This window comes from Podarcis melisellensis, assembly GCF_964234715.1.
Source record: "Podarcis melisellensis genome assembly, chromosome: 6".
Lineage (NCBI taxonomy): Eukaryota > Metazoa > Chordata > Lepidosauria > Squamata > Lacertidae > Podarcis > Podarcis melisellensis.
The window spans coordinates 76,904,477-76,929,299 of NC_138538.1; the positions used below are offsets into that span (position 1 = coordinate 76,904,477).

A 24,823-nucleotide genomic window follows, 5' to 3' on the forward strand; every position below is an offset into this window, starting at 1 on the left:
CTAATTCTCAGTGTGACAGCCTGTCATTAGCATGGATTTTTCTATACTGTACTCACTTTTTTCTTGTTTATTAATAGTCAAATAATAATTTTATCAATTAATTCCACTCAGTACTTCCTCAAATGGTATTACACAAAGCCTTCAGATCACGTCAATCAGATTCACACGTCACATAGATGTACAGAAGCACAAGTGACCATGCTTATAATTTTCGTGCATCAGCTGTAAGGTGAAAAGCAAAGATGCAGCAATCTAGTGAGATTCATAAGCCTCAGGTGATTCTGGAGCTCATTAATATGCCCACAAGGGGACCATCAATCCCATTAATGCAGAAGTAAATATTTGGCTTGTGGGCTCTAGGACTCTTAGTATATTAGCCCCTTAGTATACCATCTCAGTTATCCACTATAATGGCTCGTATGGGGCATGGCCATAGCTTAGTGGTTGTGCCTATTCCTTGCTTGTAGAAGATCCCAGCTGCAATCCTGACTACTCTAGTTCAGGACTTGTGAAAACTCCTGTCTGAAAGCTCCAGAAGATGGCTAATAATACTGAGCTACATGGACCAATTGTCTGGCTTTCTACGAGGCAGCAAGTGGTCCTCTTTCTCATTTCCTCCCTCATCCTTCATCTGTAGAGACCTTTCTCCATCACCAACATCTTCCTTGCCTTTCACCTTCTTTCCACACTATGAGGACCTCATGTTCTTCTAGCACTTGAACACTGACCAAGCCAAAAGATAGCCAAGGCCAACTCCTTCAGATGTTGTGGTATTCACAAGGGCTTTTTTTCCCCTTTTTGATGAAGATTGCCCCAATGAAAGTCTCAGCCAACGGGTTTCCCAGTGCATTCTCAGTCACTACCATGGTCACTGTATAGAAAGCCATCACTCGGACGCAGACTCTACCAATTGCTGCATGTGCACAGCTCAGTAAACTCAGCTGGTGAGTGCCAACAGGACTGCAGCCAAAACAAGGCTACTAATAAACAAGGCAGAGACACCTGCATGCCTAGAGAAAGTTCAAAGTTTGCAAGAATAATATATATATATATAATACAACTATAATAACCCAAAACAATCTAAAGAAGAATGAGCATGCTCACCAGCCACAGAATGGTGGGGTAAGTGAAAACGTCAGGCAGAGGATGGAATGGACAGAAGCATTCACACCACAACATTGCATTACAGATGCTAATTTTCTTTTACTAAAGTATTTACTATGTTTGTGGTATGGGTTTTTTTGTTTTCTTTTGCAATTCTCCAAGCCCAGGGCCACATCTTGGGAAGATCAGAATTGTACATTCGAGCTGCAAAATTTGAGCCCTGTGGTTGTGTACAAGACCAGAGCAAGGCTGAAACATTGCTGCATGAGTAGGTGCGGCAGCCCACAGCTCGAAGTGGGATGTTTCCATGCCTACCAAGCAGTGGCGGTAGCAATGTGTCTGTTTGAAGAAGTGAGAAAATGCTAAGGGACATTTGGGGGAAGTCAGAATGCCTTGAATCAGGCATTCACTGCCCCATGGCAAAATCCAAAAGCAGAGCACTGCTCTCTTGCTTGGCTGAGAGATGCATTCTGCAAGAAAGCTGGTATACACAAGGCTGCATATACAGGGGTAGGGGGAGAGAAATCCTATTCTTGCTGGTGACTGCAAGGCCCTCCTATATATTCACAAGACATGAAACTCAAGTTCTGTTGCGGTTCCCAACCTGTGGGTCCCCAGATGTTGTTGGACTACAACTCCCATCATCCCTGAGCTCTGGCCTTGCTAGCTAGGGCAACCAAAATGGTCAAAGGCCTGGAAACGATGCCTTATGAGGAACGGCTAAGGGAGCTGGGCATGTTTAGCCTGGAGAAGAGGAGGTTAAGGGGTGATATGATCGCCATGTTCAAATATATAAAAGGATGTCACATAGAGGAGGGAGAAAGGTTGTTTTCTGCTGCTCCAGAGAAGCGGACACGGAGCAATGGATCCAAACTACAAGAAAGAAGATTCCACCTAAACATTAGGAAGAACTTCCTGACAGTAAGAGCTGTTCGACAGTGGAATTTGCTGCCAAGGAGTGTGGTGGAGTCTCCTTCTTTGGAGGTCTTTAAGCAGAGGCTTGACAACCATATGTCAGGAGTGCTCTGATGGTGTTTTCTGCTTGGCAGGGGGTTGGACTCGATGGCCCTTGTGGTCTCTTCCAACTCTATGATTCTATGATTCTATGAGTGATGGGAGCATAGCTGTCAGCTTTCAGATTTGAAAATAAGGGATCAGCAGCCTCAAAAATAAGGGATCAGCAGCCTCACCTGTCCCGGGGACAGTCTATGGGATATCTAACAATCCGGAATAGCAGCGGGAAACGGCGCTGGAATAAGGGAATTTCCCACCAAAAAAGGGGGAGGTTGACAGCTATGGATGGGAGTTGTAGTTCAACAACATCTGGGGACCCACAGGTTGAAAAACGCTGATTTAGGGGAAAGCAAGCCTCTCATTTTTAATGTGGCAGGTAGATATTAAACAGAGCATGCCTTTTGAGATATGGAACTACAATTACGTGAATATTCTGTTGGTTGGACATTCCCCCTCCCCATCTGCAAAAGGCATGGGACAAAGTCTGTACAAATTTTACGCAAGTGCAGCATAGAGCCCGATCTACGTACAGTATACTGGCCCCAGAAAATCCTGTTGGCAGGCCTGTTGGCACTAAGCCTGATACAGGCCTAATCACTGCTCCAGCTACAGGCTGGCATGGCTATCTGCCTGCAACCCCTACCCCACCCCACCCTTCTACTCCAGCTTACATGCATGGCAGGGCTGCGAATGCAGTGATGGCCCTACCATTTCTTAAAGCCCTGTGAGGCTGGGGAGGAGGAAAGCATTTGGTGTACTCTTTGTTAGCCCTTCCAAGCCACCACAAATTTCTGTCCAAGCAATCTGTGGCCGTTTGTGCAACTGAAGTAATCCAGCACCTGGCAAGCTCTTGCTCCCAGTTCTTCAAAATGCACCATGGAAATTACAGAGGTTTCATGGATAATAATAATAATAATAATAATAATAATAATAATAACAACTCTTTATTTATATCCCGCCCTCCCCAGCCGAAGCCGGGCTCAGGGCGGCTAACAACAATAAAATAATACAACATTCTAAAATTATTTCATTATAAAATTAATTCAAATCAAATTAATGGCAACCATTGGGCTAGCATTCTGTGAAGATTGCCAAAGGAGGGGGTCAGGCTGTGCCCTGGCCAAAGGCCTGGTGGAACAGCTCTGTCTTGCAGGCCCTGCAGAAAGATGTCAGGTCCTGCAGGGCCCTAGTCTCTTATGACAGAGTGTTCCACCAGATTGGAGCTACAGCCAAAAATGCCCTGGCTCTAGTTGAGGCCAGCCTAACCTCTCTGTGGTCTGGGACCTCCAATATGTTTTTGTTTGAAGACCGTAAGTTCCTCTGTGGGACATACCAGGAGAGGCAGTCCCGTAGGTACAAGGATATTGTGCTCCCTTCCAGCCTCGCTGCATTCAGAGAGGCAAAACACAGCGACAACCAACAGCAGTGCAGCAAGAGAATAGAGGTCCCATTGCCATATGCCAATGGCTGCTTATGTGTTAGAGGTGGACTGAGGTCATATCCCGGCATAAAGGCACTAATTGTGGTAGCCCCATCATATCTTATTCTGAGGTCAAGTATGCATGCTCCCAGCCACCCACTGCCTCATGTTGCTCACTGGAAAGGATCCAAGCTCTCTTCCCTCTCAACAGCAGTGGCTAATATCTACCCATCCCAGCACCTCACAGGCCACTTCTAATTCCTGCTTAATAAATTGTGTTGAAATTCATGTTGGGAAAATGCGAAGGATCAGTTTTGCGTCTCTCGAGACAAATAATCATAATAATTGATGGCTAGGCAGCTGGAAAACACAAGCATTTCACCTTCTAAACAAGAGTGGTTAAGTACAATTGTACCTTGGAAGTCAAACAGAATCCATTCCGGAAGTCCGTTCGATTTCCAAAGCATTCAAAAACCAAAGCGCGGCTTCTGATTGGCTGCAGGAAGCTCCTGTCGGACATTTGGCTTCCAAAAGAATGTTAGAAAACCGGAACAGTCACTTCCGGGTTTTGATCGTTCGGGAGCCAAAACGTTCGAGAACCAAACGGTTCGAAAACCAAGGTATGACTGTACTATATGGGAAGCCATGGAAGCCACTGTCAGAACACAAAGGCTTTCAGAAAGGTGGTTCTTAGGTGGTCCTGGGCATAGTCGAATAAACATTCTTGTAAAAACCTTATGCTAGGACTCACCAGTCTGGCCTTCACGGTGTGGGGGACATCGGGCAAAGCATGTCACATGCATGGTGTCACACATGTGCAATGCATGATACACATACACACAATCTTGGTGGCAACCCAGCACCTCTGTCTAGGGCATGAGGATAGTGAATGTACACCTACTTTAGCTAATGAAAAAGAAAGGTATTACTCAAGATTAAATGTCTTTAGTGATATAGGTGAACAGAACCGTACTCTTCCATGGAACTAATGATGTATCACTGTTCTTTTAGAAACAATCTATAGAAAGAAATGTTAAAACATGTGTCTGAGCATTTGAGACAGATGGCTAAGCACATGTATTAGTAAGGAAGGCATTATCTTTCACTGTAAACAAACTCTCCGATAGCATGAACCCAGCATACCAGTTAAATGCGCAATAAATCTAGAAGAACATGACTCATTACTCACCTCATCAACCTGAGGTTCCTGAGCTTGAGGAGCATTGGGCACAGGGGAACCACAGTCTGGGCTATAATGTTCACAATAGTCATAGGCTGCTCTGGGATCGCCGACAATCAACAGCTGCTGGATATCACCCTGCCGGGAAACATAAGAAGATTATAAATTAGCAACTCTTGCAGGTCACAGGGAGTAATGAAAAGGAATCCTTCTTCTCTGCAAAACAAGCCTGGTTAAGTAAGATGCATCGAACAGAGGTTTAATTATTCTGCAGAGCCCATTAATTTATCGGAGTAATTTATATTTGTCTATTATGGCTTCAACATGACTTGTTAATGGGTTTCGCTGTGTACAAATAGGTGTTTTATTGGGAGGTGAAATCTTTTTGTGGCAAGAGCCAAATGTTTAAGCCTTTATGTACAAAGTGGATGTACGTAGGCTGCTGCTGTCTTCTTGTGATTTGATAAATGGTAACAATGCCACTCAACTGGGATGAGAGGCGAGGCATTTTTGATGGCTGACTCTTTGGGCATGTGGAGAGTTTGAAGTTTAAGCAATTACATTTTTTTAAGTATTCAAACTGGATTTTAAAGAAACTGCAGCAGCATATTTAATAGCTGACGGCACGACTCCACCAAAGTCAGGCACATCAAACAGCACAATCCTATATATGCCTACTCAGAAATAAGGCCTACTAAGTTCAGTGGGGCTCCGTCTCAGATAAGTGGTTAAACGAGCGATGCCTAAATCCCACTAACTTCAAGGAGAAACAGTTAAGCATATTCACCTGAAAGAAAGAAAAAATTAACCCCAATTTTTCAGAAGAATTAAGCTTCTCTTCTTCCTGTTAAAATCTGCTGGGTTCACTTGGGTTGAAACATATTCTTATTTTGGAGAAACAGCAAATAACGAATAATAACATAATACACACACAAAATGAAATTAGAAAATGAAAAGAATTGAAAATAAATAGTTAAATATTCCAGTTTTCCAGGCAAGGAAAATGAGTACAGGCAACAGCCGTTTTGTGCAGGGGTTGTGTCCCTGACCCATGTGTGCACTGGCAGAGCACATACAAGCCCGTTTGCCCTGTTCCTTCCCCTTTTCTGGTCCAGTATTTTGAAATGAAATATTTTGAACTGAAATCATACAAAAACCTCCTAATCCTGTTGAAAAGAAATGAATGCTTTCAACCCCTCATTTCCAGGGTTTTTGACTACCGTATTTTTCGCTCTATAAGACGCACCAGACCATAAGACGCACCTAGTTTTTGGAGGAGGAAAAAAAGAAAAAAAATATTCTGAATCCCAGAAGCCAGAACAGCAAGAGGGATCACTGCAATCCCTCTTGCTGTTCTGGCTTCTGGGATAGCTGCGCAGCCTGCATTCGCTCCATAAGACGCACACACATTTCCCCTTACTTTTTAGGAGGGAAAAAGGGAGTCTTATAGAGCAAAAAATACGGCATATACACAGCAGCCACAAATTTATTTAGGGTGTGTTCACAAGTTTGTTTGTCTGTTTTTGTTCATTTCAAAGAAGGAAGGGGGCAGGATGACAAGACAGACAAATCGAATCATACCTCAGGTTAAATATGTTTCAGGTTGAGCGTTTTCAGCTTATGCTCCGCGGCGACCCGGAAGTAACAGAACGCATTACTTCCGGGTTTCGCCGCTCATGCATGCCCTCAAAATGATGTTGCGCGCATGCGCAGAAGCGGCGAAACGTGCAATCGCGTGTTACGTTCTACTCAGGATGCGAACGGGGCTCTGGAACAGATCCCGTTCACATCCAGAGGTACCACTGTAAGGACAAGCAAAAGGTAAAAAGGCAAAAAGCTAACAAAACAGCCATAATACGAGAAGTCAGTAAGTCAAAACAGGAGAATTCTGCTGCAGAGAAAAAGACCTGTGCCAAACTGATTAGTGGCAGAGTAGATCTGGAGTGCTGTGGGCAGTATGACTCCTCCTTGTTTGTGCACCCCAAACGTAGCCCCTGATCCATATATATATATATATATATATATATATATATATATATATATAGGCAACAAAGCCATAAGAAAGAGACAAATGCAGGCAGAAGAAAAAGGCTGGAATGGATCTGCAGCTTTTGCTGGGGAAAAGGGACTCTCCTCCTCCCTTGCTACCATAGCTGGAGTGAATCACCCCAGTGCCACTTCCAGAGCCAGGCAAAAGTTGCAGATTTCATATCCATTCCAGCAATTTTCTTCTGCCCCCCCTCTCTCCCCCCATTAGTTCCCTTGATACTAGATATTTTTTAAAAAACATTAGGATGTGCCTGGGCACACCCATGATGCCCAGTGTAGACTTGTACACCATGTACAATCCCACTCTCCCCACCTACCTTACCATCAATCCCATGTCTTGTGCATTGGTGTGCATTAATCCGTAGTGAGTCAGCCACCCTAGTAGTGTGCCAGAACCTGTGATCCTAGTAATAGCTGCCAATATGCCACATGCAAAGCCCTCTTCACATTAACCTTTCTCTGTGTGGTCATGTAGCCATCATGTGGAGGAATTTAGACATGCACACCTGCCCTCTGAGGTCTGAAGACCCTTCCAATTCTACAACTCTGTGATTCTATGATAAATCAAAATTAAATGATAAAGCAAGGCAGGGACTGCATCACTGTCAACAACTGGCTTCAGTGCATTAAGTTCAGTGTTGGACTGTGGTCACAACAGCAACCAACCACCTATCACAAGTTAGGCTAGAGAAAGAGAATAATTTTTAAGAGAGCTGGACGTAGTTTTGCTTGCAATGGTGTGCAGAAGTCCAACATTCTGAATCGAAATGTGGCTGAAAGGGAGCGGAGATAGGATGCATGCAGACACCAGAAGGAAAAAACCCTCCTTCAACCTGCTTTCAACACGCTTTTAAAAAGTTGCGATAATGACTGACACTTCCACTGCATGTTGTGGGAATATTAATGAAATTTTTACTTGCATATTAAAAACAGACTTAGCTTCGCTACAACACCAGAAAAGCAATGAAGAAATCAACCCCTGGGCTATTATTATGATTTGTTCTGTATTTAATCCTCTTGTTAATCGAGCGCATAGAAGACTAATGCTTTAATCTTATTTTACTTACACTGGTGCAATTGACTCACAGTTATTCCTATTACCCTTTCCCCCATTCGGATGTTTTATAATCTAATAATCATCCAGAAGCAACAGACAGTACTTTACAGTCACGCTTAAGATTCCTTGACTTTAATTATGTTTGCTTATGAATACTGCTTCAGCTGTTCCAAAGTGATGACTTTTAACACGATCATTCTTCCCCCCACCCCTTCCTTCACATTCACATACAGCTTCAGAAATATACATGAACTGAACTGGAAAAGCTACAAGCCTCTGCTTGAACATTTTCTCCCTCTTTATTTTGAAAGGAGGAGGAGGAGGAGGAGGAGGAGGGGAAGGGGGTTGTAAGCTGCGATCCCTGCCCTTTCTTTTGCGGGCTGCTTGAATTTTTATTCATTGGGAACTAATCTGAAATTCCTAGGGGGCACGATTCAGGACACATCGCTCTGCTAGCATTGAAGCCAGCATGTAAAGTATGTGCAACCCTATGTGCAGGTTCACACACACATTCTCATCCCTCAGCAACAACAGGGAGGTTCGCTCAAAGCCCCTCCTGTGCTGAGAGACTCTTGCTACACCTGGGTCAATGTGGGGCCCCTTTCCTGACGAAATGTGTAGCTGGTGGGGTTGCAGCTGTGCACTGTGAGCCACGCACATTCTTCCAGCTCACGGAGGAGTCTGAATGAGTTCCCTTCATGGCGCCAAGCGATGGTGCCCACAGCGAAGAGGCAGTCACAAAAATAACACCACCGGCAGAACTTCATACCCACCCTTCAGATGAAAATAGGGGCGTGTCTCACTCCCCCTCACCAACTGGCCCTCCCTGACCCCCCCATTATTTTGTCCCACAGAGAATTTCCTGTCAGAAGAAGGGCAAACGCCGCCACCACCTCACCAAGGTGACGCAGCACACACAGTGCTGGATTTACGTATAAGCTAAACAAGCTATAGCTTAGGGCCCCACACTCTCTTGGGCCCCCCAAAAAATTTAAAGGAAAAAAACAACTGGATGTACATTTCCAAAATATAAGATAAAAAACAAATGAAATAAAACCTACATACAGCAACAGTGCTTTGTGTTGCGTAGGCTGCTGTGATGTAAGTAATGGGCCCCGCCTGCTGGCCTGCTCCCTAAAATATCACTGGTTTGCTCATTTCTATATATAGGGTGCCTACATTCTGCATGGACTGGTTGCATGGCAACATATGCAAATGGATTTAGATACCTATTAGGTCCTTAAATTACTATATAGCATATGTTCAACACAAAAAACAGTGACAATTTGTTGTTGACAAAGGACAGCTGGACATCTAAAGGGTCCCATTACCTTCAGTAGCTTAGGGCCTCATCAAACCTATATCCGGCCCCGAGCACACACATCCTCCACCAGTCCTGAGAGAATGTTTTAATCCCAATTTTATCTTATTCTTTGTGGATTTACAAAAAAAGAAAACACACACCGATAGATAATTTTTAGAAAGGGCAAAGTTTAGACATGGATGCACAAAGCATTAAAAAAGGGGGGAATCAAGACTGCTTGCACTCTGCTCCCTTTCATCCTGCCCTGAGAGGCCTTGCCCGCAGCCTCTCTGGGCAGGATGAAAGGGAGCAAGGTTCGGCTTCAGCTCAGCTACCACAACCTCTCCTCCTCCTTGCCCACTCTCCAGCAGCCGCTACAAGCTTTCCAAGGGAGCGGTGGCCATGTAGAGACATTGGAGAGGCCAGAAGATGCTCCCTAACAGCCGCTCAGGGCAAGCGCCAGCTTACCCTCCTCCCTTAGCATGGCAGAAACAGCACTGGCGGGGGAAACAGGGACATTCCGGGATCAAATCAGAAGCCGGGAAAGCTTTCATAATTCTGGGATTGTCCCTGGAAAACGGGACACTTGGAGGGTATTGAAATTTTGCATTGTGAGACTCCATACCCTCCAACATTTCACCAATGAAAACAGGGGCATCCTATTCCATAATACAGTGGTACCTCGGGTTACATATGCTTCAGGTTACAGACGCTTCATGTTACAGACTCTGCTAACCCAGAAATAGTACCTCGGGTTAAGAACTTTGCTTCAGGATGAGAACAGAAATTGCACAGCAGCTGCGCACTGACAGCGGGAGGCTCCATTAGATAAAGTGGTACCTCAGGTTAAGAACAGTTTCAGGTTAAGAACGGACCTCCAGAACAAATTAAGTACTTAACCTGAGATACCACTGTAAAAACAATAAGAACTTTTAGACCCCACCCATCTGACCAGGTTGCCACTATGGGTGCCTTCCAGCACATATAAAACACAATTAAACATTAACAAAACTTCCTATGCAGGGCTGCCTTCAGATGGCTCAGGTAACTCCATATCCCCCAACATTTATCTGATGTAAATACTAACCCTACCATACCCTCCAACCATTCTCGGATGAAAATAGGGATGTCCTAAGGAAAAGCGGGATGTTCTGGGATCAAATCAGAAACTGGGGTGGCATTTGGAAATCAGGGACATCTCTGGAAAATAGGGACACCTGGAGGGTCTGAGGCTCCTGGTCTATATTCCTCTGCCCCATGCGGACAGCTGATTTAGACTTTTCAGCAAAAATATGTCTATAATGCTGAACAAACACGGTCTCTTAATTTGTATGAAGGTGACCCGGAAACTGCAACTAATCCAGAATGTGGCAGCTAGACCGGTGACTGGGGGCGGCCACCGAGACCACATAACACCGGTCTTGAAAGACCTACATAGGCTCCCAGTATGTTTCTGAGGACAATTCAAAGTGTTGGTATTGAGCTATAAAGCCCTAAATGGCCTTGGCCAAGTATATCTGAAGGAGCGTCTCCACCCCCATCTTTCAGCCCAGACACTGAGGTCCAGCTCCGAGGGCCTTCTGGCGGTTCCCTCACTGCAAGAAGCAAAGCTACAGGGAACCAGGCAGAGGGCCTTCTTGGTAGTGGCGCCCGCCCTGTGGAACACCCTCCCATCAGATGTCAAGGAAATAAACAACTACCTGACATTTAGAAGACATCTGAAGGCAGTCCTGTTCAGGAAAGTTTTTAATGTGTGACAATTTAATGTATTTTTAATCTTTGTTGGAAGCTGCCCAGAGTGGCTGGGGAAACCCAGCCAGATGGGCGGGGTACAAATAATAAATTATGCCTTTGGGTGCATGCGACGAGGCTATATGGACTAGACCTGCTTGCTAGCACCATCCACTATTTGTTCGCTCAGTCAACAAGTGAGGCAGTTCTGTGCTCATACTGGTGTCCACACCAAGAGTTTCCCTACACGAGTGGGAATCTGCAGACCAGAATCTGCTCTTGCACGAAGGAGCCCTGCCTGTACAGACATTTTGTTTCATTGCTCATTTCACTTTTAGTTTGTATACCGCCATCCTCTATTACTATAATGAAGGCTGTTTACAAGCTGAAGAAACAACAACAGCAAAGTTGAAACATGTAATAACAATCTGATCCGATACAAAAAAGTCACAGTAACTTTAAAATAAATGACTTTTATCAAATGAAGCAATATAATCCATTAGACTAACTATAGTAGTAAACAGTAAAATTAAATACCAGCAAATAATAATTAACAGCTATGTCCTTCCCCACTTCATTGAACTGCTTCAATTATAACCATGCAAACTATTTTCTTTTTTTATTTCGTTTAAAACAACTACTTGCTTAGCCTTGAATATATGCTAAACTGGAAGTATAAGTCTCTCTCTATATATATATTACCGCTGTCTCTATGTATTCATTGTTCTGGAATATTTCTCCTGGAATTTGGGTGTTTCACTTATTTTTCATACACAGAACAGGGATAATCAAAGCGGTGGCCTCCAGAACTTGCAGACCTTCAGATGTTGTCCTATCAGACCCAGGCAGTATCGCCAATGGTTAGAGATGGTGGGAATTGTAATTCAAAACATCTACGTTGGCTATGCCTGTTCTAACATGATACAAGGCCGCCTTTCAAAATACATGGAATCTAAATCAAACAGGATCTCCTGGGTGGAACCACTAAAGTGTTGAGCCTGGATAGCTCAGTCAGTAGAGCACAAGATTCTTAATCCCAGGGTTGTGGGTTTGAGCCCCACATGGGGTGAAAGATACCTGCATTGCAGGGGGTTGGACTAGATGACCCTCGTGGTCCCTGATTCTATGATTCCTATCAGAGATACAAGCAACTACTAAATGTAAAGGTAAAGGGCCCCTGAGCATTAGGTCCAGTTGTGACCGACTCTGGGGTTGCGGCGCTCATCTCCCTTTATTGGCCGAGGGAGCCGGCGTACAGCTTCCGGGTCATGTGGCCAGCATGACTAAGCTGCTTCTGGCAAACCAGAGCAGTGCACAGAAACACCGTTTACCTTCCTACCAGAGTGGTAGCTATTTATCTACTTGCACTTTGACGTGCTTTCAAACTGCTAGGTTGGCAGGAGCAGGGACCGAGCAACGGGAGCTCACCCCGTCGCGGGGATTCAAACTGCCGACCTTCTGATCGGCAAGTCCTAGGCTCTGTGGTTTAACCCACAGCGACACCCGCGTCCCTCCAAGCAACTACTAGCAATTAGTAAATTTATCAGATGGATTGATTGAGAACTATTCAGGTTTACTAATACTATTTAACTAAGCAGCTGCTGCGCTTCTTAAAAATAAACATATCTTTCTTTAAAATGCAAGTAGGTTATAAAAGCTGTAGCTGGAAAATGCTGTGTGTGAGAGAAGGAGAGACGCCTTCTCTTAAGATGATGTCTGCTGTGACTAGAGATATTGCTCACACCCAATCAAGGCCCCAATAATAAATTGGCATGCCTGGTTACGTGCAGGTTTAGTTTTCTAAAAAGCCTTGAGGGACGTTTCAAGTGATTGATCTGTGGTTTAAAATGCCAGATTAGCTATCCTTCCCTGCTTCCTCAAAGCACAGACAAATTCTTAGCTAGGGGAAGGGGTAGCAGGCAGCCGAGGGCTTGTTCAACACAGGAATGGCCAGATGGGAACTTCTCCTTGGGAGAATATGAAGGACAGAGGATTTTTCCCAACAGTGATTGGGGGGGGGGCTTTGACTACGCCCAGTTTGCACATTTGAAACTCCCCACATCAAATAATTGCTCCCCCATCTTTTGCAGAACTATTTTTTTCTGTATTTTTTTCTGTATTTACAGATTTTATGAACGGGCTGGCATTTCCTTAACTAAGTGACAGCCATGGTAAATATGAATAAAGATGCAAGACATCTCTGTTTGCAAGCAATCCATTTAATTCAGTTCCAAAACCCACAATGATCCTTTGATTTCATGGATATTATTATCCCCAGTAGTTTCATTTTAAAGTTTACCTAGCTCTTTGACAGTGACGTAGGGTGGGTTGCCAGCACCTGGGGCCACACAGATGGGGGGGAGAGGGAGGGAAAGAGAGTACATATGTGCATTCAACTGCCTAACAGCAGCCACGTCACTCAGCATATCACAGGCGCAGAGATAATAAAAGAAGAGTAGCTCCATTTTCTGGAGAGGTCACTTCATGGTTCGTATGAAGAAGCCATTTTCAAAGGAGCCCAGTGACTGAAGCATGCAGCTGTATTGAGGCAGCACCAGGTGTTGAAATTTTGCCTGGAAAACAGGGACATTTGGAGGGTCTTTTCTCTCAAGTGTCGCATCCCCTTTGGGCAATGGGTTGGAACCCTTAAGCTGGCTGTGGGTGGGGCCAGAGACAAAATGGGCAGACACTGATCTTTAAAATTTCAGTGGCACACTGTGCAAGCCCAAAATGTGGTGCCCCCCCTTCCCTCACCTTCCGTTCTGCTCAGTTCAGTTGTGAAGCTCTTCACCGCCCTCTGTGTCAGCACTCAGTGTGGCAAAACCAGTCACTGTTATGTACTGAAGTTTTCACCCTGGGCCAGCAGGGGGGATGCTGTAGATAGTTTTCACTCAGGTCCACATATGCAAATAAGGGATTGAAAGTGGCGTTCAGTGATTGGATAGTTACAGAAAGTTGTTACAGTTGCATTGTAGTGGAGCTCTATATAAGCAGGCTGGCTGAACCCTTCAATTCAGTTCTGTTCTGTGATTAAACAAGAGCTGTTTGAAGAATCGCTGTGTCATCTGATATGTTCACCCACAACTTAACAGTCACACAAAATTCGCCTCTGACTCTTTTCTCTCTTTCTGCCACCCCTGTCTCTCCTTCTTTCTGCCACTACCTTTGACCCCTTTTTCTCTTCTGTGCTGCTAAAATACGAGGCTGCCCAGCTCGCTCAAGTCCCACAATGGAAAATGGATGCACACAAGAAATATGGGGTGTATATATCTCTGTTTTTTATATGGAGGATAGATGTATCTGAAGTCTTGCCATTTTCCAGAGAAACTTAAGGAAAAAGTAATGATGATGGGAAACCTGGCACACTTCGAATATAACTAGAAGTTCCAGGGGGGAAATGGAAAGGTAAGAAACTTCAGAACGTTTTTCTTCAGCGGATTTCAATAGAACTGCACTAAGTTTGGAAAATAAACAAGGGTAAGACTCCAACCTTTGGGGAATCATTGCTGCTCAATGGATGTTCCAAAATCTGCAAGGTATCAATGAGCCCAGAAGAGGGAAGCAAAAAAAAAAGGACTTCCTAAAATGATCCCTTTAACTCGTTCTGCTGCTTCTAATTTTGCTTCCCTCTTCAGTGAAAACTCAGAGGGCAGGAGTGAGGGGAAGAAGTTAAAAAAAGAAGAAGAAAGTTCTTATTTGCCTAGGAACAGAACAGCTTCTTGTAGGTAGGGCTCTCTCCCTCTCTCTCCCCTCTGATACTTTTGGATCCTGGCCAGCTTCACTCCATGCTCTTTGTCTTGGGTGAAAAAAGCAAGGACCCTGAAGGACTCCATAGCTCTGCCTGCCTGCTGAGGCCTTGTTCTCGTGCTTGAGATGCTCATATCCGTCAGCATCTGCACCGAGGCAGCTGTTGGGTGTATTCCCAGGGGGAATAGCCTGGCGATCACTTTCTGTTTAGTTAGGCAGTTGTATTTGTGAAAGCCTGTTGAGGCTGGGCCGCCTCGACGCTGGAGTTTTGCTGTGCGCTGCACTTAAAGCTGTGGATTTCTGGCAAGGGCTGGCTCTCGCTTGGACCATGTGTTTGCAAGAAGCACACAGGGTCTTGTTACGGTTTGGCACCACATGTAGAAAATTACTTAAAGCTGCTGCTGTTTCCCTGGCCGCAACTTCCAGACCCTCCCTTCTGCCAGCACTGGGACCGAAGAAATGGGAAACTGTGTTAATAAGTATCCACATTCAAGCAGAACTGCAAGGGTCACATCCTGAGGCTTCAGGACCTGGTAAAGGTGGAAATAATGTTGGTTGTTAGCTGATTGCTCCTGTGCTGTCTCTATTTATCCTTACAACATTCCTCGTCGCCTCTACTTCTGGAGTGGCTCCAAACTTTATCCAGCAATTGTGTTTACTATCGGTGCAAATGGCAGACCATTTTGTCACCCCCCCCCCAGTTCAGGCTTTTAGGTCAGCAATAATGCTCTCCCCCAGCAATAATGCAGGCCACAAAACCTCCTCAGAAAAAACAAACACCTTCTATGAGCCAGGAGATGGTGCATACGAGTGTATCTCTTTGAGGGTGTATGTCTGATTTGTACATTAACAAACCGGAGAACGTGCAGATAAGGGTGACCAGGAAGTGGTCTGGAAAGCAAGTCCTATGAGGAATGGACATTGTTAGCTTGAGGAAGGCAAGATTAAAGGAAGACATTATATTTGTCTCATACCCACCAAGGGTCCCAATTTTACAGAGATAGTCCTGGAATTACGAAAGCCAACCCAGCGTCTCATTTGATCCCAGAAAGTCCCTATTCCCTCGCCAGTGCTGCCACCACTGAGTTCAGGCCGGAGCCTGTGTTTCTCCCAAGCAGAGGCTGCAGCAAGGAAGCATCCCATGACCTCTCCATGGCCACTGCTGCCAGCCTCCTCCCTCGGACAGCTCATAGTGGCTGATGGAGAGTGAGGAAGGAGGAGGAGAAGCTGTCACTGTCAAGGCCCAGCCCCTCGTGGCACGTTGGCTCTGAGGGGCAAGCAGATGGCAGAGCTGCCCGGGGCGGGAGGAAAGGGGGTACATGTACCACACTTTGGGGGATACTTTGCTCCAGAGGACTGGAATGAATGGGGGGAGATGACAAGGATGCATATTTCTACTAAGAATTAGGGCTGTGTGGTGCTGGAGGAGACTCTTGAGAGTCCCATGAACTGCAAGAAGATCCAACCTATCCATTCTGAAGGAAATCAGCCCTGAGTGCTCACTGGAAGGACAGATCCTGAAGCTGGGGCTCCAATACTTTGGCCATCTCATGAGAAGAGAAGACTCCCTGGGAAAGATGGAGGGCACAAGGAGAAGGGGATGACAGAGGACGAGATGGTTGGATAGTGTTCTCAAAGCTATCAGCATGAGCTTGACCAAACTGCGGGAGGCAGTGGAAGACAGGAGTGCCTGGTGTGCTCTGGTCCATGGGGTCACGAAGACTCGGACATGACTAAACGACTAAACAACAAGCACACCTCATGCTTTTAAAGCACAACTTCCAATCTAAAACAAACATTAAAACATTTTGTTTTTTGCATTCCATGGGTAGCACTGAGCAATCATGCTTAATTAAATAAAGGAACTGATTTCTTTCTTTTATTCCTTCTTTTTTAAAAAGAATGATTTCAGTGTCTCTACCCCTTCAAAATGACCGCTCAGGTCAGGAAAATGTAACATTCCTACAGCAGCTATGCCAGACCCACTGATGTGGGCAGAACATTGCAGAATGAACATCCAGTATCATCAATATCCCTTTACCATGAGGAAAGCGAGTTGCAGTTCCACATTTAGCTTATAGCCGAAGAGCAATGAGCCATGCATCTGGAAGCAGTTGGAGAACAACACTGGTAGGTTCTATGTTCATGCTCTGGCTAAGTATCAGGAGTCCAAGGTGCTTAATCAAACTATTCTCCTAACAGCAGAATCTCCACTGATTCAAATAAAAAAGGCTGGGTAAGTGCCAAGTGCTTCTAATTAGTTGGTTGACATTAAAACCATAGACTGAAAATAACAGCAGTCTAGACAGCCTGGATATCATTACTATAGAATTTGGAATAACCTGCTGCAGAATTCATCTAATCTTCCTGCAAAATCGCTAGGGGACTGAAGATTTCCAGCAGCCGTTTAATACAATCTATCCCTCTGCCCAAAGTCTGCTGCAGACAATAACTGCAGAAAGACATTTTTTACACCAAGCACCTGCCAGCTTTCTCAAATGCTGGGAAAGCAATATGTGATGAAACCAAAACTTTCTCTGCCCGCTATAGAAATCACTGACACCAGGCACTTGATACTTTAACCCCAGAAGCTGGGTTCAAATGAGAAGCAGGTGTTGCAGAGACTGCGGGAAATGGATGTAACTTGTGATCAGAAGAAGTGGGAAGTAAGACCAAAGGGCTCTTCTTCTACCTTTGCCCCCCTACCTCCCCCCCCACAAAACCTACTCTTTCACACTCTCAGCGATCCATGGAAAACCCGAATTGCCATTTGTTCTCATTGAGTGTTAAAAAGCAGGTTTCCTGGAGAAAGTGGAAGGGGAGGGAAACTGTTTAGATGTGGACTGGAAATGTGTGGACCTGTACCTAGAAAGTAGGGGGCAAAAGTTAAGTGTGGATGAGGCCTCAATAATAGAAATGTAGGGTTGGAAGGGACCCTGAGAATCATCTAGTCCAACCAATATGCAGCTGCCCCTTATGGGAATCAAACCTGCAACCTTGATGTTATCAGCACCATGCTCTAACCAACTGAGCTATCAGAGTGAATCCTTGGAGGTTTCTCCGAGTCCAGTCTGTTAAAGTCAGCAAGCTGGAAAGAGGGTCAGAGCCACATTTTGAAGCATGTTTGATTTGTGTTTGAATCTTAGGCTGTGGCTATGGGAAAACCATGACCCTATTAAGGGCATCAGCTGTGAGTCCCTCCATCATGGGCTCAGGTTGTATATATATTTACTGGAAAATCAAAGGTGTCTTTGGAGTCTTCCTAAAAGAAAGCTCAAAATTGGACAAGTTAGTTGCTTCAATTCCTATGAGTTCGTATTTTTAAAAATTGATCCAATACTTCATCCACACCTATGTGTCTTTATTTCCCTCTATGATAGCTTATTGTCGTGGTCAGGTATGATTACACACAGGAATGTAAAGATATAATTAAGAGCAACCCTCCCATTAAGAACTCAGAGGAAGTTATGTTTCTGTTGTTCCAGGTTTATTTAATTATTGCTTCTTTCTAACTTTTTGACAAAGTTAGAGCAATTGCCTGGGGGAGTTTTCTCTTCCCGAGATTCCCAGACAGGCTATACACTTTATAGATGGAATCTCCCAGCCTACAATGAAAGGAAACGACTGTTCCAGGTCTTGACCAATGGGAAATCTCCAAGTACTCCCATATACAAATAATTGGTCCCAATGGCATTACTGAACCGCAAACTAGCAAGAGGTATTAGGTGGGAGTGAACCACATAGGCCACAGATTCCCTAATCAGAACATAGCAACAACCAGATCTTATGAAAAGATGTGTATTTACTTCCCAAAGCACATGGGGTGTAAATAAATACAGTGTTTATTTAGATGACCGAGAAAGCTTTTTTTGCTCACAAATGAAAACCTGACGTCACTAAACTGGGCAGCGGGGATTTTGCCTTAGGCAAAAGATGAATGACATTATTTCTTATTAGCACCGGGGAAGGGGAGGAAACCCATTTGCAGAGACTAAACATTAGTCCAACAATTTTCCACTAATTGACCTTCATTAGTTTATTTTTATTTTGCTCTATACACACAAGTCCAACTATGCTGGTTTAGACCAAAGGTCCGTCTGTTCCAGTATCAAACAAATCCTTACAATGAGCCTTCCAGGAAGACCATGGAGAAAGCAGCCCTCACATATTATTTGTTCCCAGCATCTGGTAGCCCAAGGTATATTGCTTCTAAACATGTTCCCCTTTTTTGCCCTTAGTTATAGCTATTAATAAAACTGCCCTCCACAGATGCATCTTTATTTAAAAAAGAAATGCATTGTTACAAAGAAGCTTGGCTCAGCTGGAACTTTGCACATGCCAGAAGTCTAGGTGCTTATTTTGATAAGCTCTTGAGGTTCTCAAGCTAAATATCATTCCATCAGGTGTAGCCCTAATAGTTCCAGGGGAAAAAAATATTCTCCATGGTAAATGCCATGCAGGGGAACTTCCCTGCAATAACCAACAGGCATAAAGAATTGCGTAAGTGCAAGCCTAATTAGTCCCTGGAAGCTCTACCAAATCTATTGCATCTTATTTCAGCATTAATTACTCCTAGCGGAGTGACAATACAATACATATACTCCAGGAAGCACACACACACATAAATTGGATTAAGTCTCTTTACAGCCTTTAGGAAAAGCCTCCATATTTCCCTGGAACAGATGCCTCGGACAACTGGCTGTGAGTTTTGATTGGCCAGAGATGCTTCCCACTCGAGCCAATTAACATTTCATGTCCCTTCCACCCAGCCCTGTCCTTAATGGGTTCAGGAAATCTTTTCCATACAACCAAGGACCTCTGAGTCCCCACATTGTTTAGTCTTCTGTCAAGGAGATTGTTCCATTTCATTGACTTTTGCCAGTGGCCTTCCCCACTCATGGTTTAATGGTCTATCCCATTAAGTATTGCATTCACTGAACTGCTCATCCTTTCCAAGCCTGTTCCTGACCTGGGAATGTCTATCAGAGCACACCTTTTCCTTCACCTTAGCCCTGCCTCCATACTTCTCAGCCACGTTTGTTGTTCTTCATTTTGGTTAGTCACAGCGGCACAGCAAGCTGACCAGGCGCCCAGGGGAGACGCGTGGCTGGGGCGCATGGCTCAGGCACGCTGCAGGCCCTGCGGTGAGTGCCACCTGCTATTTTGTCACCCCTCTCAGTGATGACACCCAGGGCGGTCTGTCCTCACCGCACCCCCCTTCCTCCGCCCCCGGTTAGTCAGGACCCATGTGGGAAGCACAAGCCAGTTTCATGTCAAAAACGAAAATTTACATTTTTGAACCATATTTGGAGGGTTCTAACAGAATCAAATGTTGCCTCAGGGTCTTACTATCTAGACTCACCTGCCTTTGGTGGCCTTACCACTGGTTTCCTTTTCAGGAGGCAGCAGCAAGTACCTGTCTCTATATACTGAGAAGACCCACCACCCATTTTTTTAGAATCTGTTCCATAGCACACAGACCCAGCTATTACCACGTAAACATAGTTTGTGGCAGGTCTATTTTTCTAGAAAAAGAGGGGCCGGAACACCCCTTGTTCTCTTATAATGGCAATGGTGCCCACCTCAGAGGTGCCGGAGCTGAGTTCCGGTGAGCTCTGGCTGAAAGAAGTCCTGGTTTGTGGGGAAACTTGGGAGACAGCTTTCCTTTGCCCTTTCTTCCTCAGGACAGTGTCACAGTCCTTCTTTCTACATTTCTTATTTCCCTAATTTCAATATATCTGAATTCTCATGCAAGTCTAAACCCTAGCCATTTGTATCTCTGCAGGCAACATGTTGAAGCATTCATGTTAGACCATAGTTTGTCAGGCTATGTACACACGGAACCTTTCAAACACATTCAAAGCACATTCTTTCCCCTCAAAGAATTCTGGACACTGTAATTTCTTAGTGGCTGCTAGGAGCTGTAACTTGATGAGGCATAAACTATCATGTCCAGAATTCTTTGAGAGGAAAATGTGTTTCAAATGAGCTTCAAATGTATATTGTGTGCACAGGTTAAGTGTTGAGTGTGAACCAGCTCAGTAAAACCAACAAAGGCCACCCAGCCCTCTGAGAAACCCTTCATTTTGTACATCTGTCTGAAGACCTGGATTAACTAAGAAGTGACGAGGGAGATTTCTAAAGAGACACAAATGTACAATACACTTATGAACCACAGGATTTCATTTGCTCTTTTATTGCCCGCTGCCAGCTTAGCCCAACCTTTGAAGTGAGAGGCAGAGTGTTATTTGAGCCATCCAACTATGTAATAAACACATAAGATAATATGCATGTGTTTACTGCCACAAATCTTTGGTGCCTCATGTGCAACATTTCTTCAAAAATGTTAAACGATCAATTATCACACTAGATCAAAGCGGAGGATTTAATGAATCCCATGCCCAGGATTTGCCAAGCTTCAACAGCAGGCTACAACTGAGATGTTATAATGCTAACATATAAATTAAATTATAAACACTCTGGCTACACGCAGTGTTTTGGAACTGTAAGAAAATGCAAATTATTCCCAGATTCCTAAAAAACCAGACTGAAGGCAGAGCAATTACCAGAAGCTTTCTTCTCATCTTGCTCTTTTCTTTTTTTTTTAAAAAAAATAAACAAACCAAGAGGGAAACAGAAATTGATTTTCCCCACAGCCCATACCATCTCATCGTGCACACTGATATTACTTAGATAGCTTTAAATAAAGAAGGCATTTATTTTTTCAAATTCTTTCCTAGTACTCTATACAGTTGGCCCAGTTTGGTTCCAAGGGGACCACGTATACACATAAATAGCATATAGCCAAAACTGTGTTACCCTTGGAGCTCAGCTAGCCATCCTGCCTTCTGTAAAGCAACCAGTGACTGGGCAGGGGAGACGAGAGCATCTTTACCAGTCCCAGAGGCAGTGCCAAATTCTCCAGTGCTCTGGGAATGAGGCTGAAAAAATACCATCCACTTTCACAAAGGAAGAAAGCAACTAAGTAATTGGATGAGAGATTTCATAATTCCACTCTAGATTGGACTACAACTCCCAGCAGCCCCAGCTAGCACGACCAATGCTCGGGAATGATGGGAGTTGTAGTCTGAAATATCTAAAGGGCATGAAGTTGCATAAAGGTGAACTAAATTTTTTTAATGAGCAAAAGATCAGATGTGAGAACTACTGAACTGGCTGACCAGTCTTTGGAAACAGTGTGTGCATACTATTTTTTGAGTACAAGAATTCCTACAATTTGACTTGTCTTCTTAATATGACAAATCAGACCACAAATTATACTTAATACTTCATCTATTGCAATCATGCATTCCCAGGATGCACGATTATGCTTGTAAAAGTTTTACAGAGCAAAAAAAAAAAAAAAAGCATTTGGATGGATTTCCTGAATCAGAATGGAAGTTTGCAGCCAAAACAGGGATTTTGGCAATTTACTGAAGAAAGAGAGTTTGGGAATTTAAAGGATTTCTCGTAGCTATTAGGAAACACGGAAACAAGGGACATATTAAGAAACAAGGGATAGTGTAATCAGGAAGAGGAATAATGCAACCTAAACTAAAAACCATTATTTCTGCAAGAGGAAGCATTGCTGGGAAAAATACTCTTTCTGCAGATTGTTCTAGTGGGATTTTACTAATATGCTGCTGGAGAGGACACATTCTCTATTCTCACAGCTGAGTCTTATGTTATTCACACCATCTGTAGTAAATAAAGAGTGACAAATCCTTAAAGTTGGCAAAGTATTAAAGAGTACCACTTTTTACCAACCCTTTAAGCTACTGATAGTTCACTGGGAATATTCAAGAAATTTTTGCATCAAGGCCACAGGCAAGTAAACAATGCTACTCCTTTCTTCTGTGCTTTTGTAACTCGGTAATGTCCTTTCTTTGTTATCCTATAATGAAGTAGTCAGCATAGCAGGTATCCGAATCATTTTAAATAAAACTTTGGAAACCAAGAAAAGATTGAGCCACCACCTTTATATTACTCATACAGTGGACGCTTAGGTTGCGAACGTGATCCGTGTGGGATGTACGTTCGCAACCTGGAGCGGCGCATCTGCGTACGTGCAGGTTGCGATTTGGCACTTCTGCATATGCACAAAGCACAATTTAGTGCTTCTGCGCATGCGCGACCGCTGAAACCCGGAAATAACTCGTTCCTGTACTTCCGGGTTTCGGTGGTCCGCAACCTGAAGCGTCTGTAACCCGAGGTATGACTGTACTACTATTAAAATTATTAATGTTTATATAACACAATTTCTTGAACTTGCTCATAAAGTAGACAGCGGTGTGGGCAGTGGTGGTGCATACAAGCCCTGCCCTCAGTGTCCTCACCTATGTCATGTACCTTCTCATTCCCCAGTCCCTCATGTGTTTCAGACCCTCCAAGTGTCCCTATTTCCCAGGGACAGTCCTGGATTTACAGAAGCCCTCATTGTTTCTGATTTGATCCCGGAATGTCCCGCTTCTTTCAGGACATCCCTATTTTCACTGGAGACATGTTGGGGGGTATAGAGCTACGCGACTCCTGAGCAAAGGAGATAATTAACTAGACAATCTTTAAAAGACATCTAAAGGCAGCCCTGTAAATGGGATCTTTAATGTTTAACATTTTATTATGTTTTTATATATGTTGGAAGCCATGTTGAGAGCTGTCCAAAGTGGCTGGGGCATCCCAGTCAGATGGGTGGGGTATAAACAATAAAATTAGTAGTAGTAGTAGTAGTATTGAATAGGACATTGGAGAAATGTAGGAGAAGGTCTGGATGGGCTTCTAATTGCATTTGCCTAAACATGAGTAGACTCATTTAGGCTGTTAGGGCCCATGATTCACCCTGCTTTGTCAACATGGGAAAGTTGTGGGATGATGGGAATAAGGACATGGGGTTGGGGCCTGAATGTGTCAGTGTTTCTTAAGGTTTAATTAGACATTTCCCCACTAATGGGTGGTGACAATCCCTGTTCTAATAATGGTGAGTGGGTGGGTGGGTGTGTGTGTGTGTGTAGATAAGCCTATTCTCCCTTGGTCTTCTCAAGGCTGTAATCCTATACACAATCAAATGGAAGTCCTACTGAATTCTGTGGCAGGCACATTACATAGGATCATGCTGTTTCAACCAGAAGCAGGATGCCCGGTGGGGCAGAGGCTCTATGACAGTTTCCCAGTAGGTGGATCACCACTGTTTCCTGGGAGGTAGAGGCAGTATAGCAGGGTTAATCCAGCACTCACTTCAGTGTGTTTGCACCATGCCAACCTCCCCACCATCTCACCACTCTCCATCTATTCATAAGCAACAAGGACTCATCTCGCTGGGAATTATCATGGCGGCTCTGCTGCCGTCGCCACCCCAACAACTTGTTTCTGGTATTAAGTTCATCAATATGCGGGTGATACCCAGCTCTACCTCTCTTTTAAATCAGAACCAGTGATGGTCCTGTGTGAGTGTCTGGAGGCGGTTGGAGGACGGAAGGCGGCTAACAGATTGAGGCTGAATCCTGACAAGACAGTAGTACTGCTCTTGGGGGACAGGGGGCAGGCTGGTGTGGAGGACTCCCTGGTCCTGAATGGGGTAACTGTGCCCCTGAAAGACCAGGTGTGCAGCCTGGGAGTCATTTTGGATTCACAACTGTCCACGGAGGCGCAGGTTAATTCTGTGTCAAGGGCAGCTGTCTACCAGCTCCATCTGGTACGCAGGCTGAGACCCTACCTGCCCGCAGACTGTCTTGCCAGAGTGATGCATGCTCTAGTTATCTCCCGCTTGGACTACTGCAATGCACTCTCCATGGGGCTACCTTTGAAGGTGACTCGGAAACTGCAATTAATCCAGAATGCAGCAGCTAGACTGGTGACTGGGAGTGGCTGCCGAGACCATACAACACCGGTCCTGAGAGATCTGCATTGGCTCCCAGTACGTTTCCGTGCACAGTTTAAATTGTTAGTGCTGACCTTTAAAGCCCTAAACAGCCTCGGTCCGTCTCCACCCGCATCATCCATCCCAGACACTGAGGTCCAGCGCCGAGGGCCTTCTGGAGGTTCCTTCACTGTGAGAAGTGAGGTTACAGGGAACCAGGCAGAGGGCCTTCTCGGTAGTGGTGCCTGCCCTGTGGAACTCCCTCCCTTCAGATGTCAAGGAAATAAGCAACTATTTTACTTTTAAAAGACAACTGAAGGCAGCCCGGTTTAGGGAAGTTTTTAATGTTTGATGCTATAATGTGT

General features: G+C 44.5%; 1 protein-coding gene across 4 annotated transcripts in view; it reads right to left on the reverse strand.

Moving 5' to 3' along the window:
- COL11A1 (collagen type XI alpha 1 chain) overlaps positions 1–24,823 on the reverse strand; it is a 257,537-nt gene that overhangs the window by 173,058 nt on the left and 59,656 nt on the right. For all 4 annotated transcript variants that reach the window (XM_081916017.1, XM_081916015.1, XM_081916016.1 and 1 more), the window contains exon 5: positions 4,728–4,856. In XM_081916017.1, the coding sequence (XP_081772143.1) occupies positions 4,728–4,856 (129 nt within the window). The remainder of the gene's footprint in view (positions 1–4,727; positions 4,857–24,823) is intronic.